This window comes from Gossypium hirsutum, chromosome D08 (assembly GCF_007990345.1).
Source record: "Gossypium hirsutum isolate 1008001.06 chromosome D08, Gossypium_hirsutum_v2.1, whole genome shotgun sequence".
NCBI classification, from domain to species: Eukaryota; Viridiplantae; Streptophyta; class Magnoliopsida; order Malvales; family Malvaceae; genus Gossypium; species Gossypium hirsutum.
In genome coordinates, this window is record NC_053444.1 from 63,756,671 (window position 1) to 63,776,903 (window position 20,233).

The window sequence follows — 20,233 nt, forward strand, 5'->3', positions numbered from 1 at the left end:
CTTTTACTTCTCAAAGTGAACTAACCGAAATAGCAAGTTTGATACCATAAAGCAGTGAAACTATATATATATGTCAATTGTCACATCAACCATCTTTTCTCATATTTATAACAAGCTTTTCAAGGTTTTGTCCGCATGCACAGCTACCCCCATCAACCAAAAATTCACCGTATATATGGTGGGCCTTCAATCTCCTTATTTATACCAAGGGTATTGCCACACTCTTCCATGCACAAACCAGTTTTCATAACCTTCTTCAATATTTGGTCCCAATATGCATTTAATCATTTAGTCCTTTTTGTTTCTCTACTGATAGTCTGTTCTTCTTTGCCTTCTCTTTTCTGTCTCCCGTTTATGGCTCCAATTTTCTCTCTGTTTCTTTCTTTCGTCATGCTTTCATGGAGCATTGCTCAGGGACAGGGTCCACCTTCCCCAGGATACTCCCCCTCCACCAGTGTTCGTACTGTGAAATTTGATCAAGTTTTTAGAAATCTATGGGGTCCTCAGCATCAGAGAGCCGATCAGGATTCAATAACTATCTGGCTTGATAAAACCTCAGGTTCTTTCCCATTGTTTTTTCTTTTCCATGATGTTTCTTCTCATAGACCTTCCTTGAGATGATCACTTTGCATTCATGGTGAAAACAGGAAGTGGTTTCAAGTCAATTCAGCCATACCAATCTGGTTACTTTGGTGCTGCCATGAAACTCCAACCTGGTTATACAGCAGGAGTCATTACATCTTTCTACGTAAGATTAATGTTTAGTTTACATACACAAAGTTAAAAATAAAAATATCACTGAATTTGACGCAAATTCTGACAGCTTTCAAACAACGAAGATCACCCCGGAAACCATGATGAAATTGATATTGAGTTCCTCGGAACAACACCAGATGAGCTCTACACTTTGCAGACTAATGTGTATATTAAAGGAAGTGGCGATGGAAATATAATTGGAAGGGAAATGAAATTTCATCTATGGTTTGATCCTACGCAAGACTTCCATAACTATGCTGCACTGTGGACCCCTAGTGAGATTATGTAAGTAATATTTAAATCGTTAACTTCAGCTTTTCTTCGCTTTAATCATGCTTGACCACATCCATTTCATGCATGCATACTTTATTTTCCATGCTTTGGGGTCCAATAATTCAACTAATTATTCCGCTTCTGGCTTTTTTTCACTGATAATAACGGTTTATATATATATAATATTTATGTTGTAAATATAAGAGTTTACAATCAATTCGATGTAATCTCATTTTCTTTCTCAATTATTTAAAAATTTTTTTACAGTGGCGTGGTTGTGGGTCAAATCATATTAACTGGGAGAAGACATAAAAATATAAATAAAATTTTAAAAGGTTATATTAATAATTTAATTTTTATCAAAAGTATTCTTTTAATTATTACCCCCATTTTTTCTATTAATTTACTCTTTTAGAATGTAATTGATAAATTATTGAGAATTTTTATTTTATTTAATTGAAAATATATTTTAAATATGTCTCATAATCATTTTAATTTTTTTAATATAAAAATTTCAACAAAAAAATATTGGATAAAATATATAAATAGGTAGCTACTTACTTATCACATAGAAAGTATTAAGTTGATTTTATTTTATTAAAAAATTGAAATAAATTATTTTTTAAAAAATGAGATATTCAATTAACACATTTTTTTATTTAAAACTATCTAAAATAATATGAAATATTATATTAATAAGATTAAAATTAAAAATAATTAATATTTTAAAATTAATATTTATTTTTATCAAACAGCTTAATTATAGTCAGTACTTATTTTTACTAATTTATCAAACAGCTTTCTAATATCAATTCAACACTTATAAAATTTGGTGGCAATTATAGTGAAAACTTTTAGAATGAGAACCAAAATAATCCTAGCCATTAGATCAAAATAAATGGTTCTAGGCCTTAAATTTTGTATTTATTCTACCTTATTAAAATAAAACCAATAACGCTCAATCTTTTCCTTCTATTTTTCTTCGCAATACTTGAAGTCTTAGGGTGAAAAAAATAGGATAATCATAACTTTCAATTTTTTTTGAAAGATTTGGACATAAAATTTTATTATTGTAGTTATACAAATTAAACTTGTATTGTAATTCATATGTATACACGAAAACTAAACTTTAATTTAATTGTATACATTTAAAGAAATGATTGCATACATTTATTTTTATATTCAATAATGTAGCTAAAGATTTGTAAAACCTAAACTAAATAAAAAATTTATATATAAATCGCACAAAATCAAAGTTCATGATATTACACATTAAATCAAAATTCGTGTAAAATTTTACATATTAGATCAAAATTTATATATAACATTACACGTTAGATCAAAAACTTATGTAAAATTTTGATATTTATCTCTTATTCTAATATAAACAAATCAGTATGCATATGATGTACAAATTATCATGTCCACTCATATATTGAGACGTGGACTGGTAATGGGATCACAACTTTTATTTTGATGGGTTTATTATTTGCTTTACTTTTGTTAGTGCAGTCGTACGATTACGGAAAGCGATATATTTGCACGTTATATTTTTTGTCGGTTCCCCTGAGAAAATTCTATCCTAATAATGTAACTCACTCTTCCTAAACTCAGATTCTAAACTCGTTAAATTTGGGTATAATATATGATTCAATCAACAGATTTTTCGTAGACGATGTGCCAATTAGGAGGTACACAAGGAAGAGTGAAGCCACATTTCCAACAAGACCGATGTGGGTGTATGGATCAATATGGGATGCATCAACTTGGGCCACCGATAATGGGAGATACAAAGCTAATTATAACTACCAACCCTTTGTTGGTAGGTATACAAACTTCAAAATCAGTGGCTGTATAGCCGGTGGCCCTGCGTCATGCCGCCCGCCCTCGGTCTCTCCATCCGACACTGGTAGCCTTAGTCAACAACAACTCGCGGCCATGAATTGGGTCCAAAGGAACTATTTGGTGTATGACTATTGCCAGGACCCTAAGAGGGATCATGGTCAGATACCCGAGTGCTAAATTAAGAACTGGATATTTAAAATTTTTTTATAAAGATGCAAATTTGTGATCATTGTTAAATTGGGTGCTGAGATGGGTCCTGCTTGCCAAGAACAGGTGCAAGAGTGATGAAGTGTCCAAAGTCTTCGAAGATTTACACGTTGTTTGTTGTTTTTGTCAATTTGTGCTGTTTTTGGTGTTAGTGTTTTGGATTGTGGGTTGGAATAAAAATATGATTGTGAAAGTGTTGCTTTTTTTTTTTTAAAGAAAGAAAAGCACGAAGGAAAATTCGACACGAGACATCAAAAGAAAGAGAAATGGCTTAAGGGGCCTTCAAGTGTATGTAAGTATGTCTTATATTTTGGGCTATTTTACCAAACTAGTCCAAAAAAGTATTATATTTATAAAAATAACTCAGGTTTAAAAATAATCACTAAAATAACTTAAAAGGAACAGTAAAATTAGGTTGTGGCTGTCAATGGCCAGAATTTACTCGTATTTTGCATCCATGATTGCCTAATAATTGTGTCAGACTTAAAAAAATTAATTTTTGGGGTTTTGGCCTGTCAATGGTCAAAATCCATGTATTTTTTTTAAATTGTATAATACTGATATACGAAAAAGGGAAAACAAGAAAAACGAAAAAAAAAATTTTGGGTGCTAACAGGCCAGCACCCAGTACAATTTAAAAAAAAATTTCTTTTTTTTTTCGTGTCAGAATCAGATATCAGTATACGAAAAAAATAAAAAAATTTTGAGTGCTGGCCTGTCAATGGCTGGCACCTAGTACAATTTAAAAAAAATTTCTTTTTTTTCGTGTCAGAATCAGATATTAATATACGAAAAAAATAAAAAAAATTTGTTTCTATCCAATTTTTATCTCATCCATCTGACACTCTTTTTTATTTTTTATTAGTATAGAAACAAATTTTTTTTATTTTTTTCGTATACTGATATCTGATTTTGACATAAAATTTTTTTTAAATTGTACTGGGTGCCGGCTATTGACAGGTCAGCACCCCAAAATTTTTTTATTTTTTCGTATACTGATATCTGATTTTGGCACGAAAAAAATAAAAAAAATTCAATTGTACTGGGTGCCGGCCATTGACAGTCAAGCATCCAAATTTTTTTTATTTTTTTTGTATACTGATATCTGATTCTGACACGAAAAAAAAAGAAATTTTTTTTAAATTGTACTGGGTGCCGGCCATTGACAGGCCAGCACCCAAAATTTTTTTTTATTTTTTTCGTATACTGATATCTGATTCTGACACGAAAAAAAAAGAAAATTTTTTTAAATAGTACTAGGTGCCGGCCATTAATAGGCCAGCACTCAAAATTTTTTTTTATTTTTTTCATATATTGATATGACTCTGACACGAAAAAAAAAAGAAATTTTTTTTAAATTGTACTGGGTGCCGGCCATTGACAGGCCAGCACCCCAAAAAAATTTTTTTTCCTTTTTCGTATATCAGTATTATACAATTTAAAAAAATACATGGGTTCCGGCCATTGACAGGCCAAAACTCAAAAAATTAATTTTTTTAAGTCTGACACAATTATTAGACAATCATGAGTGCAAAATACGAGTGGGTTTCGGCCATTGACAGGTCACAACTCAATTTTACTATTCTTTTTAGATTATTTTAGTGATTATTTTTAAACTTGAGTTATTTTTATAAATATAATATTTTTTTTGGACTAGTTTGGTAAAATAGCCTATAATTTGTCACTATTAATGGAAAGAGATGGTGTGTTTCTGTTTTGTTTTGGTAATAATGAATTTGGTTGGGAGAGAGAGAAGAAACAATGATGAAAGTCAAGACGCTGGTCTAATCAACACTTCATTCCAATTTAAACATTATTTGTTAAATCCAGTAGAATTGAATGAAAAAATTTTAGATTTAATTGAATTGATAAATTTTATTTATTATTTTAATTTAATTCAATTTTTTTACGAATTTAAAATAATAATCGAGTCGAGTCGAATAAATTTGTTCTAATTAAACTAAAAAAATTAAACTGACCATATTAAAATAATATCGACAAAATGACTAAATTTCAAATTAAATAATATAAATACCATATATATTTTTGAGTACTCTTCTAATACAAAATAAGAGAAAAAAAAGATAATTAGAATGATAAACTTGATTTGATAATTTGCTTGTTTAAGGAATCAAATTTATCATTTTGATTTTTATATATATATATAATTTAGCATTTATATATTTGTAAATATTTTTTAATAATTTTATTTTTTTGAATATATATTTATAAAATTTTGGAAAAAAATATTTTGATAATGTTTTGAACTTTTTGAAGATTATTTTGAATTTTTTTAGAGGGATTGAATTGCACATTTTCAAAATTATCAGGGATTTAAGAGGTATTTACATCAATTTTTTATTTGAGTTATTCAAATTATTCAAGTTGTAAAATTAACTCAACTCGAACTCGAAAAACCAAATTACTTATTCGAGTTTATTCGAAAAAACTGAATAATTCAATTTAATCTACTCAAATTCGGAAAAAAAATCTTGATTTTAATTATTATTAATTATTAAAGTTTATTTTTTAATTTCCAATCCCTGTGCCGTAACAAAGTTTAAGATTTAATCTTTATACTTAAAATTTTAAAAATACTTTTCAATTTAAAAATTCTAATAAAATCATTGACTCATTAGTATTTAGATTTATCTATCAAAATTTACCATCAATATGCTCATTTAATCATATGAACTTAATAAATCCAAACGGTAGCCGTTAAATTCATTAATAAAATTAATGTGATATTTTTATGAGTATTATGTGAAAATAACGAATTGACATGATATTACACAAATGATAATATGTTTATCATATAAGATTTTGAAAATACCAAAATATAACAAATTTAACATCCACCATTTGGTTCATGGTTAAACTTTCAAAATTCTAAAAGCACATTGTAATACCCAATTTGTCCGGCCTAGTTTTGTAAATATAAATAAAAACAAAAAATTATTAAAAGTCCAAAATCAAATACAGTGGCCCAAATGCTTAAATGCTAACCCACTAAGGCCCATTAAAATTTAGACCTAATTTGCCTAGACCCTAGCCCAATCACGAAGCGGCCCAACGCAAAATCAGAAGCTGAAACCCTAGCAACTTCCAGCGCCGTTCTCCCCATCCACGCGTGCCTCCGTAAGGTCACCTCCGTACCGCCACATCGGTCTCCATACACCGTACATGCAAGAGGGACAAGCAAACAAAAAAAGAAGAAGCAGAAATCGACAGTAAAAAAAAGGAAAATAAGAAAAAGAGCGAAATACATTTTCTTTTGTAATTTTCATTTTCGGCTATATAAAGTCATTTTTCAGCGTTTGTAAGGTTACACACGCGATATCAATACACAGACGCATATTGAATACAAAAAAAAAACCAAAAATATTAAGAGAAATAAAAAAACAAAAAAATTCGAAAGGTGATTGCATATTTTTCTTCTCTCTCTTTTCTTTGTATTCTTTTTTCATCTTATTATTTGTGTGCAAAAATAAAAGAAAAGAGGAGTTAAAAGAGCTTACCTGGCCGCCGGATCTTTGTCTATCTCCGTTGCAATCGGAGTCTTGGCAGAGGTCGAGGGCGCAAGAACGGCGCAGCAATTGGGGGCTGGTACCTAGGCTTCTTTATGGGGGGCAAATGTTTAAGTTTTTTTTCTTTAAATTTGTTTAAGGCTGATAGCTGCTGATTTTAGGGTTTTAAGGTTGATATTTATTGTGTGAAAAACGACGCCGTTTAAGGCCTGCTTCAGTGGCCTTAAAACGGCACCGTATTGGCCATATAACCCGCGCGTGTGACCCGACCCATGGGAAGGATCCGCGCGTTTTGTGACCATTGGGCGATTTGCGCAAATGGTCCTCTCTCTTTTGTGCCGGGTTCAAATCAATTCTTTTCCTTTCTTAAATTTCGCCCTTTAATTTGTTTTCGTTTTATTTTAGTCCATGTTGCAACATGGCGTTTTGGAGGGTCAGGAATATTCCCCTTTCAGTCCCCCATGTCATTCGCGTTTTGTAATTTGGACCTTTCCTTTTATTTATTTTAGATTTCTCCCCTGAATTACTGCTTTAATGCCAATTTTGTCCTTTGTTTTGTTATTATTGCTAAAATTGTTTAGTTTATTATCTTTACTATTGTTATTATTGGTATTATTATCATATTAGTTTATATGTTTACTTATTTTCATATATATATACACTTTTTTACTTTATTACATATTGTTATTTTAATTCTTTTTCTATTCTAATGCATTAGTATATATTTTATGTTAATTATATTATTTATACATTTTAATGAGTTTATTTTTATAATACTTTTTCTTAAAATGGTTATTCGTATATACTTTTATGCTTTAAAAATCAATAACATTTTTATGTAATATTATTTTATATATATAATTTGTATTAAGTTTTTTTTATTATTGTACGTATATATATACCTAATGTATCGTCGATTTCATATTTACATTTTTTTACTTATTACATATATAACTTGTTTCATTTAAAATTTTATTTCATTATATACTTGATTTATATCAACCTTTTACACATACTATTATACATATATTATCATAAGAAATTTTCCAATCCATATGTAATATTATTTAAATTAATATGCTTATATTATTTCATGTATTTTGGTTTTCCTCATATACAATATTCACTTTAAACTTCATTTTGATATTATTTTTTTTATACAGTATTTTTTTTATCTTCATTTTTGACTTATTTTAAACTCATATATGTATATTGTTTATTTTAAAATTTTACACATATAACTCATTTTTTTGTATTGATAATTCGTTTATTCTTTGAATGTCGATATTATTAGCATTGGCATAATGTATGGTTGAGATTATTGTTACTATGCTCGTTTGTATTTACCTATTGATTATTAGTAATTCATTAGTGTATGTTATTTACAAATCATCCTTTATGTTGTACATTATTATTGAATCGTTTTTTATTCATTCAAAAGATTACAAATGTCAAAGTTATTTCATACAAAAGTTTTCAAAAATAACGCAATACTCGAAATTTGGAATCCTCGAGAGAATTGAGCCCTAACGTATTGGGTTTCAATTTTTCTCGTTGAATCTAAATAATCGAAAATTTTCTTTAATCAAAACACATAAATAAAAGCTCATTCTCGGGAATTCGATATGTCGTGTCCTAATGTATTGGACATGACATGTTGATTTCTCGAGACGAGAATTTTTTTCGAAAAATAAAAACAATATTGAATGCTCGGAATTTTGAGAAATTGTGCCCTAACGTATTAGGCTTCGATTTTTCATCTGACTTAAAGCATTTGAATATCCTTTTTAAACTTCACCGCATGAGTTTTGAAAATCAAAAGACAAGCTTATTCTCGAGGACTAAAAATGTTGTGTCCTAACGTATTGGGGGTGACATTTTATTACTCTGAGACAAGAAGGTTTTTAGCATCCGCTTCGATTTATTCAAGCATCTTTTATAAAATTAACATTAATAAAAGGGAGGATCATATTTTTTTTAAAATCTTCACGAATTTTCGATATTCGAAATTAAGACCTTAATTAATCAATTCGGTACCAATTTTGGGTGTTACGAGGGTGCTAACCCTTCCTCGTGCGTAACCGACTCCCGAACTTGTTTTCTCAAATTTCGCAGACCAAAATCATTTTCAAAGTGAGCCGATCACACCTTAATAAAGGGTCGGTGGCAACTCCAATTTTCGTTTCATTTTTAAGTCGACAACAAATTTTTGTTTTCAAAAAATGGTTTCGACACACATAACTTAAAATTGACCAATTTAGAATACACTCAATTAAAATTTAAATACACAACTTATACTAATACAAGGGCTAATGCAAGAATTTTATAAAAAAAATAAACAAACACTTTTTTCTGCCTCAACAAAAAAGAAGTTAGTACTTAGTTACTAACAAAGCAACCCAAACTATTGATATCCGATAAAAACAACAATAACATTCACCTTGTAACATTATGAACTAATTTTTTCAATCTCAAATTTGGCAATTTCTGTTGTATAAATCCATCAATAATCTCTCATTATTCTCCCATCTTCCGAAAAAGAAAAAAAAGGAATTAAAGATAAAAAGAGTTTAAAAAAATGGCTACAATATTATCAAGGTGCTTAACATGGGCTCTTTTCATGGTTTTTCTAATGGCAAGTTTTAGTTCAAGTTTGGCTAATATGAATGTAATCGATAAATGTTGGAGAGGTAACCCTTTTTGGCAAAGTCAACGACAACAATTAGCCAAATGCTCTGTTGGTTTCGCCGGTAAAATGATCAACAACATCGGCAAAGATGTTGTGAAATACAAGGTCACCGATCCTTCTGATGACCCTTTAAGTCCTAAGCCAGGAACCCTTCGTTACGGAACCACAATGATCAAAGGCAAAGTATGGATCACATTCAAAAATAGCATGACCATTACACTCCAAAGACCACTTCTCTTAAGCAGCTTCACCGCCATCGACGGTCGTGGTATCAACGTCCACATAACCGGCGTCGGGTGCCTGCTAGTGTACCAAGTGACCGATATTATCATCCATGGTCTTCGCATACACCATTGCAAGGCCCAACCACCTAGCACCGTGATGGGTCCAAATGCGAAGGTGATCCCCTTAGGACAAATGGATGGAGACGCTATAAGATTGGTCACTGCAAGGAAAGTGTGGATTGATCATAACACATTGTATGAGTGCCAAGACGGTCTCCTCGACGTCACTCGTGGTTCTACAAACATTACCATATCGAATAATTGGTTCAGGAACCAAGACAAAGTCATGCTCCTTGGGCACGACGATGGTCATTTGAGAGACAGAAACATGAAGGTCACTGTCATTTTCAATCATTTCGGACCTAACTGCAACCAAAGAATGCCAAGGTAAATAATGATGATGGATTAGTGAACTCCATACTTTACTGAATATATATTTACATCAATAATTTGACATTTTTATACATTAACTATGTTGTAGAGTTCGCCATGGATACGCGCATGTAGCTAACAATTTTTACCAAGGGTGGGAGCAATATGCCATAGGTGGAAGCATGAGCCCTAGCATCAAGAGCGAAGCCAATTTTTTCGTCGCTTCAAATGATGTTGGGAACAAAGAGGTAACATGGAGAAAAGGGGAAAAAGGTTTATGGAAATTTTATTCAGTAGGGGATGTTTTCAAAAATGGAGCATCTTTCAGTAAGCAAACAGGTGTAGGTGGGGCGAAGCCTAACTATAACCGAGAACAGGATTTTAAAGTTGTCGGTGCTGGATCTGTTAAAGAATTGACAAGTGAATCTGGTGTTTTAAGATGCTCCAGGAGTTTAACATGCTAAAGGTCACTACTTGTGTTGGCACTTTAAAATTTAAGGTCTGAGTGCCGGTATTAATACTCTCTTTAAATTCTAATATAAACTTTGATTAAAAAATTGCTAAAAACTTATGTGAGAAGGAAAATAAAATTAATAATTACTTGGTATTGATTATTTGGCTCAAATGGACAAAGAGATGCTTTGCTTATATTTTGTTTGATGTAAAAACATGGTGGATATTTGTACAAGAGATCAACTTTTATTTTTACAAGAGAAAATGTATCCAAAAAAATTGGACTATATTTTATGTGCTCTTAGTGTATGAGTTTTATACATTATTAATAAATTATAATTCGTCATCTCGATCATAAATAAAATAAAAATAACTAAAGAATTTATAAATAAATATTAATAAATTTATTCAAACCAAATTAAAAGTTAATTACAGAACTATGAATTTACCCAATCAAAATTTATCTCTACATAAAGGGAAGAAACTTGCTATTTGTCTTTCTTAACTCTCTAAATAATGGAGGGATTGGACGAAATGCTTAATGAAAAGAGGCTATTTCGATGAAGATAAAACCCTTTTGAAAATGATGACTCAGATTTGAAAGATGTCAATAGCACAATCGAAAGAATGGGTTAGAGACCCATCTAAAATCCCCAATGCTTTTTAAGGGATTTGTTAGTGTTACGATAGCTAATGAATTATGGAAGTGGTTGTTGTTTGGTAGTAGAAGAAAGCAGAGCAAACAAGGTCCATGTTTTTTATTTGCCATATTCATTTAATCAAAACCGTAACTCCAATTTGGTTTTTGCTCTTGCTGGGCGCCGCATTCAACTTTGCAGGCTATTTCATGATATGGTTAGTAGTGGCAGGAAAAATAACCAAGCCAAAGATTTGGCAAATGTGCATTTACATCTGCATAGGAGCCAATTCTCAGAACTCTGCAAATACGGGAGCTCTTGTCACCAGTGTCAAGAACTTCCCTGAAAGCAGGGGTTCAATGATAGGTTTATTGAAGGGTTATACTGGGTTAATTGGAGCTATCATGATACAAATTTACTTGGCTGTATATGGAAATGATCGAAGTCTCTAATCCTTCTTATTGCATGGCTGCCGGCTGCAATTTCAATACTATTTGTGTACACAATTCGGGATGTAAAACCTATTAACACCCCAATGAGCTTAAATGTGTTTTACCATTTCCTCACCATCTCAATTGTACTAGCAGTTTTTCTCATGGCATTGAATTTATTAGAGAAAATTATAACTTTCTCGGAAGGAGAATATATTGCATCTGCCACATTGGTTTCTTTCCTTGTAGTTCTCCCTCTCGTTATTTCCATTAGAGAAGAATTACTCATTTGGAACGTCAAAAAACAAGCCATCGATCCTCCGACCGGGATAACGGTAGAGAGGCCGAAACCCAAAGCTGTTTCTCCAAAACAAGGTGATGAAAAGTCTAGTTTGGACGCCATTTTTTATAGGCCTTAGATAGGAGACGACTACACAGTTTTGCAAGCACTGACAAGCATAGACATGTGGGTTCTGTTTCTTTCTACATTTTGTGGACTTGGATCAAGCTTAACGGCCGTAGACTATTTGGGGCAGATCGGTGAGTCGCTTGGCTATCCGAACAAGACAGTTACCTCCTTTGTGTCGCTTGTTAGTATCTGGAATTTCTTTGGAAGGGTGTTTGCTGGATTTGTGTCTGAAATCATGGTGGTTAAATACAGGCTTCCAAGACCACTCATGATGACGATGGTCCTTCTTCTAGCATGTGTTGGCTACCTCTTGGTTGCCTTTCCATTCCCAGGTTCACTCTATATAGCATCAATTGTAACTGGATTCTCATTTGGTGCACAACTGCCAATGAACCTCACCATAGTTTCCGAGCTTTTTGGTCTAAAATACTACTCGGTATTGTTCAATTTGGTACAATTGGCTAGTCTTCTGGGATCATTTGTATTCAATGTGAAGACCACTGGGACTCTATACGACAAAGCGGCAATGAAGGATCTTACAAAGAAAGGTCTAAGAAGGTCTCAGTGAAAGATTTGACCTGTATTGGCACTCATTGTTATAGGCTACCGTTTATAGTTTTGGCTTCTGTTACATTTTTTGGAGCCTTGAGTTCTCTTATTTTGGTGATACGAACCCGAAACTTCTATAGTAGCGATATATGCAAAAAGTTTAAAGAAAATACAGAGAATTAATTGAAGACACAGAAATGGTTGATTGGGTGTTGGGATTAGCCAATGTGAAAATGCTATGATTTACTCCGGTTATGTTCTTTTTTCATATCTAATTTTCAAATTAGTGTTTTCATGGACATGATGGATTAATATTGCAATCTATTATACGTCAGAAGTGGTCAACCGCATTCAGATTATTTTGTGTTTAAATCAATTTGGATTTGAATTTTGTTGAATTCGAGTTTGGGTCCCTTTAAGAGGAGAGCAGGCTAGGTCTTTGACCCCCTTAAATGAGAATTTTTTGTATTTCTCTTTTTGAAATATGTAAATTAACATTTCAGTTTGGCTCCTAAAATGTAAAATTTTAATTTAATCCTTTTAAAAATTGTAAAATTATAAGCTAATACAATTATAAAATTACATTTAGACTCCATAAAAAAGTTTATAGCAAAATTTTGGCCCTTAGAAAAAATTTCTACCTTTGACCCTAACACTTCAAATCGAATGGGCTTAAACAAATTCAAATGATATTGAAGTTTTATAAATTTAAATATTTTTATTTTGAATGTCATAATTAATTTTGCTTTTATACTATCATTTTCTTTATAATAATCTTATTTGTCTACTAAATTTTTAATTGTTATAAAGACTGTCATACATTAGTAACAACATTTGAGATATAAGAACAATGACTTAATAATTTTTTCACCTAACTTTTCAATATATTTAAATTAAAATATTAGAATGTTTCCATATTTTATTAATGAAATATTAAATGAAAATATCTATAAATAAATGTACAAGTCATTAATACATATTATAAAAAATTATGAGTTTCAAATTTATAGCATAATATTTAATGTATCCAACTTAAATAATTTATTGAAGTGGTACATAATGACAAATTTTAATAATATTTTAATATAATATCTATAATTTTAATTTGTCAAATTTAATATATGTATAATTGTTCTATTTATCATTTGATACTCCGATGCTAATTTCTATCAAAATTTTGACACGTAAATCTTTAAAAACCCCATATTTTTATCTCTCATGAGATTTGCTTATAAAAAAAATTATAATCTTCATTTGCTGTTTTTTTTTTTGGCATTCTCTTTCGTAAATTAATCCTTTTGCCCGACCTTCAGTGGTGGTTCCACGGCCCTCGACCCATTGGGTTTTTATGTGACTCCTAAGTGAAGCTTCATTGAGGTCAACCCTCTTTCATTCACCACCAGCATTGTCGAAGGCTATAATCACAACCATTAAATCTGTAATTTTACATTTATGGTTGTATTTTGACCAATAAATTTATGGGCGAAACCCATAATTTCAAAACTCAATTTCATTTTAAAATAACCCGAACAGGGGAGAGTATATTTACACCAAAAGATTGATCCAAGTCCTTTTTAAATTAGTTTTCAAAAAAATTTTAAACCAAAACCCACATGATCACCACGAAAAAGAAACAGAAAAAAATAAAAATAAACCTATTTTAGAAAAAATGAACCTAGAAGATCATAATATTTTTGCCAACATTTCTTCTTCTTTTTTGTTTGACAGACACTCACATCATTGTTGGTTAAAACATCCATTGGTCTTACTTGAGAAGAAGAAAAAGTAAGGATTAGATGAGCTTTTAATAAATTATTATTGGGTCAAATTTTATGACGTAAAGATAGGATATGTTAAAAGATGAGACATATCCAGGTCTGCGGATAGGCAAATGGTGTTCAACCTTCATATAAAACATTTACTCATACATATAATATTATATATATATGTTCACACATATGATAGTGCTCCATTGAATTTTCAATTACGTCGGCCTCGTGATCGTTATCCGTCCATGGAAAATGACTGCATAATTTATGCTGTCCAAGAAGTTATTGTCGAAAACACTGAAGAAACCTCATCTTATCTTTGCTGCCTCATAAATACCCTAATGGATATAATAATCAAATCGCCCAAATAAAATTCTAATACTTAATTTTTGTTTTTATTTTGTGAGTTTAGTTTTAATAGGAATAATTTGTATTAGGTTTATCTTAAAATATATAGTTTTTAGGTACTAATAAAATAATGTCACATCATCAATTTTTAAAGAGATATAAATATTGTTTTACACTCAATCACATATAATATCATCGACCCAAATAGAACTTTAATTTTAAAAAAATAAAAGAATTATTTTGATTCAATCTTCTCTTGCCTACTCAAATTCTATACTTTTTACATCGTCTAAACTAATCACACAATATTCACAGTTTTTTTTATCTCTTTTGTGCAATTCAAGATACGAAAATTGATTCCATAGATCTATTTAGTTCCAAAAAATAATTTATTTATCTTATTACTAATCAAGGATTTCATATTTAGCTAGAATGACCCTCACAAATTGCGACTACTAATTTATTAAGAATTAATGGAATTGAAGCTACAACGTCATCATTTGTTGAAATCAGAATATCTACGAGATCAAGATTGCTATTTGTATCGATTAAATATATAATTATTGGAATTCTCAAAGTGATACATTCTCGAAGAGTCGTATATTTTTCTTGCTGATCAACGACGGTCATAATACCAAACAGTCGTCATATATTTAATCCTACCCAGATATGTTTAATTTAATTTACCTTTAATTAAAATAAATTAAAATTTTGGGAATGTTGAAACTATATGTTGGGAAAAAAAATATAACTAAAAATAAATAAAATTTAAATATACTTAAATCAATAACTAAAAATAAAAAATTTGATAAAATTCATAAGCACAAATTGAAAAAAAAAAACTAAAATCAACCATTAAAAATCTAGAAAAAAAACACTAGTAAAAAAATCATATTTTGAAAAATTATAACCACCATTGTTGGTTTCATCAAATTATGAGATTTGATTAAAAATTAAAAAAAATAAAAAAAATCAAAATTAAAATTAAAAAATACTTACCTACAAATTAAAAGAAATAAAAAAAAATTGACTCCATAAAATAGAACATGATTTGAAAGCAAAGAAAAAAAATGATTAAATTTTAAAAATAATTAAAATGATTTAATTTATAAAAGAAGAAAACATGTTTTTTTTATTTATAAAAAAATTTAATTTATTAAGTAATTTAATTAAGGTTAAATTAAGTAAGAGAAAATATTAAATATGCATGAATGTATAATAAGATACTTACATTTTTAAAAATTGATGAAGTGATATTTTATTTTTGGTGCCTAAAAACTATATAGTTTAGGATCACCCTAGTATAATTTATCCCTTTTATAATAAATTAATTTGATATGGTTTTGTTTGGATATAAGCTAAATTTATACTATTACACTTAATATAAGATTAATAACAAAATTTAACCAAACAGATTTAATTGTTACTATTTTAGTTAAGGCTATAATTTCAAATTCCAAAAGCAAAGGTAAAATCTATCAAATGTTTATGTACTCCTTTAAATTTTAAAAATTTAGTCCCTATACTTTTATTTTGATGACTGTTATAAAAAAAAAGGTAAAATAACTTTTTTAGCCCTCAACATTTATGATTTTTTTTATTTTGATCTTTACCCTATTTTAAATGAAAACATAAAAATTAAATAAAACTCTTTAAAATTAAAAAAAATAAAAAAATAGTTTTAAATATATAAAAAATTTCAAAATCCAATGTTGTCTAAATTGGACCAGATCGAATCGGTTGGATCAGGAATCAGATGTTGTATCGATTTGGTGAGAGGTAAAAATTGATTGACCTGCGAACCGGTACAGCTTAATTGAATCGAGCTAAAGACCAGTTGAACTGATTTTTATAATTTTTGATAATTTATTTACTTTGAACTGGTTAGATTGTTCAAAATGAGAATTGATTGGTCCTACTTGTTTAACTACTAATGTTGTTCGAAAAACATCGCCAAAATTTCAAAAAAACAAAAAGGTGTTATTTACTCCTTGGATGAAAATAAAAGCTGTTTATGGGTCATGTCACACAATCAACCTAATCGGCTTATTTTAAATATAAGTGATTAAAAAATAATATAAATCATTTTATATCTAAATTTGATTATAATATTAATATTAATTTATATAAATATTAATTTATAATCAAATATTAATATAAACTTTTTAAGTTTTATCATTATAAACATTAAAACAAGTTCCTAATTGAAACAATCCAACCAGTTTAAAGCAAATAAATTATTAAAAAATAAAACATAAAAATATTTTTAAAAAATATAAAAATTAGTTCAACTATTGGTTCAATTGATTTTTAGCCTGATTCAACCAATTTTTACCGGTTTGTGGGTCAATCAATTTTTTGCATCTCACTGAACCAATACCCTAGCCAATTTTATTGGTCGATATGGTCCAATTTTATTGGCCGAAATTGTCCAATTTAGAGAGCATTGAAATTTGCAATTTTTTATTTTTTGAATTTTAAATAGTTTTTAGATTTCATAAGTTTAGAAATTTTTAAAATTTTATTTTTAAAATTTAAAATTTCTTATTTACTTTTAAACGGTAAGGATCAAATTAGAAAAAGAATAAACATTAAGGGGCTAAAAAGGAAATTTTACCTTATCTTTAATATCTCAATTTAAACGTCAATTTTGTAAAGAGAGAGTGAAAAAAGATGTAAAGTTTAGTGGATGAACTAATATTTTGTGTTTTCTTTGAAAGAATAATTGAGTATAAGATGATTATCGCAATAATATTAAGATTAAAATTAAAATCACACTAATAACAAAAATTAAGCTATAAATTTGATAGTTTTGATGCTCCCCACTAATCACGCCCATAAATCAATCTTAATTTCATTATAGTTCAACAACACCAATTAAATCAATTTTTATATGTTTGGTGTCCATCCATTTTAATAATAATAATAAAACTTAAAACACAACAGGCTGACCAAACTATTTGCAATTTACAAATTAGAATACACGCGGATTCTTCTACAGTTAATTTTTGTGTCAAAGATAAACTATTATTTTTGGACTAAGCTGAATCAAAGGCCGAGGAATCCCTGCAAGTAAAAACTTCACTCCTGTAAATTTTCTATAACCTGGCCTACCAGAACTCTAGTCTTTCTGAACTATTGTCTTATTTATAAAGTTTACAGATCCCCTTTCCTTCTTTTTCAATTCTCTCTTTTCCATCTTCTTCACAGACTCGTATAATAGAGTCATTTGCAAGGGGCAGTGTGACGATGGGAAGAGGGATCAAAGGCAGTGAACTGTTGCCTTTCACGCTACAGTTCCTGAGAGGAAGATGGTTTGCACTTTTTGCATCCTTTCTAATCATGGCTGGAGCTGGTGCCACATATCTATTTGGAACCTACTCCAAAGAGATCAAAGCTACACTGGATTATGATCAGACAACGCTCAATCTCTTAGGCTTCTCAAAGGATCTTGGTGCTAACGTTGGGGTTTTTTCCGGTCTTATTGCTGAGGTAACTCCCACTTGGTTTGTTCTTCTAGTTGGTGCTGCATTAAACTTCGGAGGGTATTTCATGATATGGTTAGCTGTGACTGGTAGAATAGCCAAGCCAAAGGTTTGGCAAATGTGCATTTACATCTGCATAGGAGCCAATTCTCAGAATTTTGCCAACACTGGAGCTCTTGTCACCAGTGTCAAGAACTTCCCTGAAAGCAGGGGTTCAATGTTAGGCCTGTTGAAGGGCTATACAGGGCTCAGTGGAGCTGTCATGACACAAATTTACTTAGCTGTATATGGAAATGATTCCAAATCTCTTATTCTTCTTATCGGATGGCTTCCTGCTGCAATTTCCGTAATATTTGTATATACAATTCGGACAATGAAGCCAGTTAGACACCCGAATGAGATTAGAGTGTTTTACCAGTTCCTTAGCGCCTCCATTTTACTAGCAGTTTTTCTCATGCTAATAACTTTGACAGAGAAACTAGTTACTTTCTCGAAAGCAGCATATGCTGGGGCTGCCACAGTGGTTTGTTTCCTCGTCTTTTCCCCTCTCTTTATTTCCGTTAGAGAAGAATTGCTCATTTGGAACATGCAGAAACACCCAATTGGTTCTCCAATGGAGATAACAGTGGACAAGTCAACCCCTGAAATGGTTGAATCCAAACAAGTGGTTTCCATGCCTGGTTCTCCAAAACAGGGTGATGAAAAGGTAGAAAAGTCTTGTTTCTTAACCATTTGTGACAGGCCTGAGAGAGGAGAAGACTACACAATTTTGCAAGCACTGACAAGCCTTGACATGTGGGTTCTGTTTCTTGCAACATTCTGTGGACTTGGAGCAAGCTTAACAGCAGTAGACAACTTGGGGCAGATTGGTGAATCCCTTGGCTACCCCAACAAGACAGTTACTTCCTTTGTGTCCCTTGTTAGCATCTGGAATTTCTTCGGAAGGGTGTTTTCTGGATTTGTCTCTGAAACACTAATTGTAAAATACAAGGTTCCACGGCCACTCATGATGACCTTGGTCCTTCTACTTGCCTGCATTGGCTACGTCCTGGTTGCGTTTCCAATGCCAGGTTCACTCTATGTAGCATCCATCATAATTGGATTCTCATTTGGTGCACAACTGCCGCTGATTTTCGCCATCATTTCCGAGCTTTTCGGCCTTAAGTACTACTCCACATTGTTCAATTGTGGACAGTTGGCCAGTCCTCTCGGCTCATACATATTTAACGTGAAGCTTACTGGGTTTCTATACGATCGAGAGGCAATGAAGGATCTTGCTAAGAAAGGTCTAACACGATCCTCAGTGAAAGCATTGACCTGCATTGGCAGTCACTGTTACAGGCTACCGTTTATAATCTTGACTTTTGTTACCTTCTTTGGAGCCTTGACGTCTCTAATTTTGGTGGTGAGAACCCGAAATTACTACAGAAGCGATATATACAAGAAGTTTAGAGAAAATGCTGAGAGTTTATGAGACAACAAAATGATCATTTGGGATTAGCATTGATAAAATAACAGTATTGTTTCTACCATATTATCCCATGTTGCTATCTGTATACCATTTTTTATGTATTATTTACAGCTTCCTACCTCATAATCGAAAGATACTTGCACAATATCCAAATTTGTCGATGAGCTTCAGAAATGCATACGATAGTGCTCACCGGGATGTGATTTGCCCACACTACTTTGTTGGGATTACCACCCTCTCTCCCCAAATCAAATGTCTTCTTTCTGTCGTTTTGTGCTAGATTCTGTGAGTCACGGGTGGGCAAGTCACAACTTGTGATCTCTAAATCATTTGTTTATGGAATTTAGGAGCTGTAATTTCAGGACAGTTTTCCTTGAATTCGGCCCAAGTTGTAGGACACTCACTTCACGTGGGGGGATTTTCATACGTTGATTGGTCAGCCAAAGCCAATCCCCAAACGTTAGTGCCTCTTGCTTAGAGGTGCTCATGGGCCGGGCCGGGTCAGGATCCTAGGCCCAGGCCCAGCCCAAAATATGGGCTTGAAATTTTGCTCAGGCTCGGCCCGGAAAAAAATCATAAGGCCTGGCTTGACCCGGCCTATTTTTTAATAAATACCAAAAATTTATTTTAAAAATTAAAAAAATATTTTAAAAATATTTTAAAATTAAAAAATAATAAAAAAAGTATTTTAAAATTAAAAAATTTTTAAAAATAAATATATTTATTA

The 20,233-nt window shown here is 30.9% G+C and overlaps 3 protein-coding genes and 1 pseudogene across 3 annotated transcripts; all 4 read left to right on the forward strand.

The window, feature by feature from the left end:
• Positions 1-206: 206 nt before the first annotated feature.
• On the forward strand, positions 207-3,457 carry LOC107948262 (xyloglucan endotransglucosylase/hydrolase protein 31). Its single transcript, XM_016882747.2, has 4 exons — positions 207-559; positions 648-748; positions 824-1,041; positions 2,691-3,457. The coding sequence occupies exons 1-4, from the start codon at positions 229-231 to the stop codon at positions 3,049-3,051; spliced, it is 1,011 nt and encodes a 336-aa protein (XP_016738236.1). The 5' UTR covers positions 207-228; the 3' UTR covers positions 3,052-3,457.
• Positions 3,458-9,270: 5,813 nt separating this feature from the next.
• LOC107949258 (putative pectate lyase 2) lies at positions 9,271-10,417 on the forward strand. Its single transcript, XM_016883990.1, has 2 exons — positions 9,271-9,968; positions 10,063-10,417. The coding sequence occupies exons 1-2, from the start codon at positions 9,271-9,273 to the stop codon at positions 10,415-10,417; spliced, it is 1,053 nt and encodes a 350-aa protein (XP_016739479.1).
• A 740-nt stretch (positions 10,418-11,157) lies between these two features.
• Positions 11,158-12,616, forward strand: LOC107899833 (protein NUCLEAR FUSION DEFECTIVE 4-like; annotated as a pseudogene).
• Positions 12,617-17,504: 4,888 nt separating this feature from the next.
• Positions 17,505-19,653, forward strand: LOC107948263 (protein NUCLEAR FUSION DEFECTIVE 4). The gene has a single exon (XM_016882748.2). The coding sequence runs from the start codon at positions 17,800-17,802 to the stop codon at positions 19,507-19,509; it is 1,710 nt and encodes a 569-aa protein (XP_016738237.2). The 5' UTR covers positions 17,505-17,799; the 3' UTR covers positions 19,510-19,653.
• The last annotated feature ends 580 nt before the right edge of the window (positions 19,654-20,233 follow it).

Coding starts and splice junctions, on each gene's coding strand:
- LOC107948262 (XM_016882747.2), top strand. CDS start 229: ATGCACAAACCAGTTTTCATAACCTTCTTCAATATTTGGTCCCAATAT. Junction 560..647: donor CTGGCTTGATAAAACCTCAG/GTTCTTTCCCAT, acceptor TGGTGAAAACAG/GAAGTGGTTTCAAGTCAATT. Junction 749..823: donor GAGTCATTACATCTTTCTAC/GTAAGATTAATG, acceptor AAATTCTGACAG/CTTTCAAACAACGAAGATCA.
- LOC107949258 (XM_016883990.1), top strand. CDS start 9,271: ATGAATGTAATCGATAAATGTTGGAGAGGTAACCCTTTTTGGCAAAGT. Junction 9,969..10,062: donor TGCAACCAAAGAATGCCAAG/GTAAATAATGAT, acceptor ACTATGTTGTAG/AGTTCGCCATGGATACGCGC.
- LOC107948263 (XM_016882748.2), top strand. CDS start 17,800: ATGGGAAGAGGGATCAAAGGCAGTGAACTGTTGCCTTTCACGCTACAG.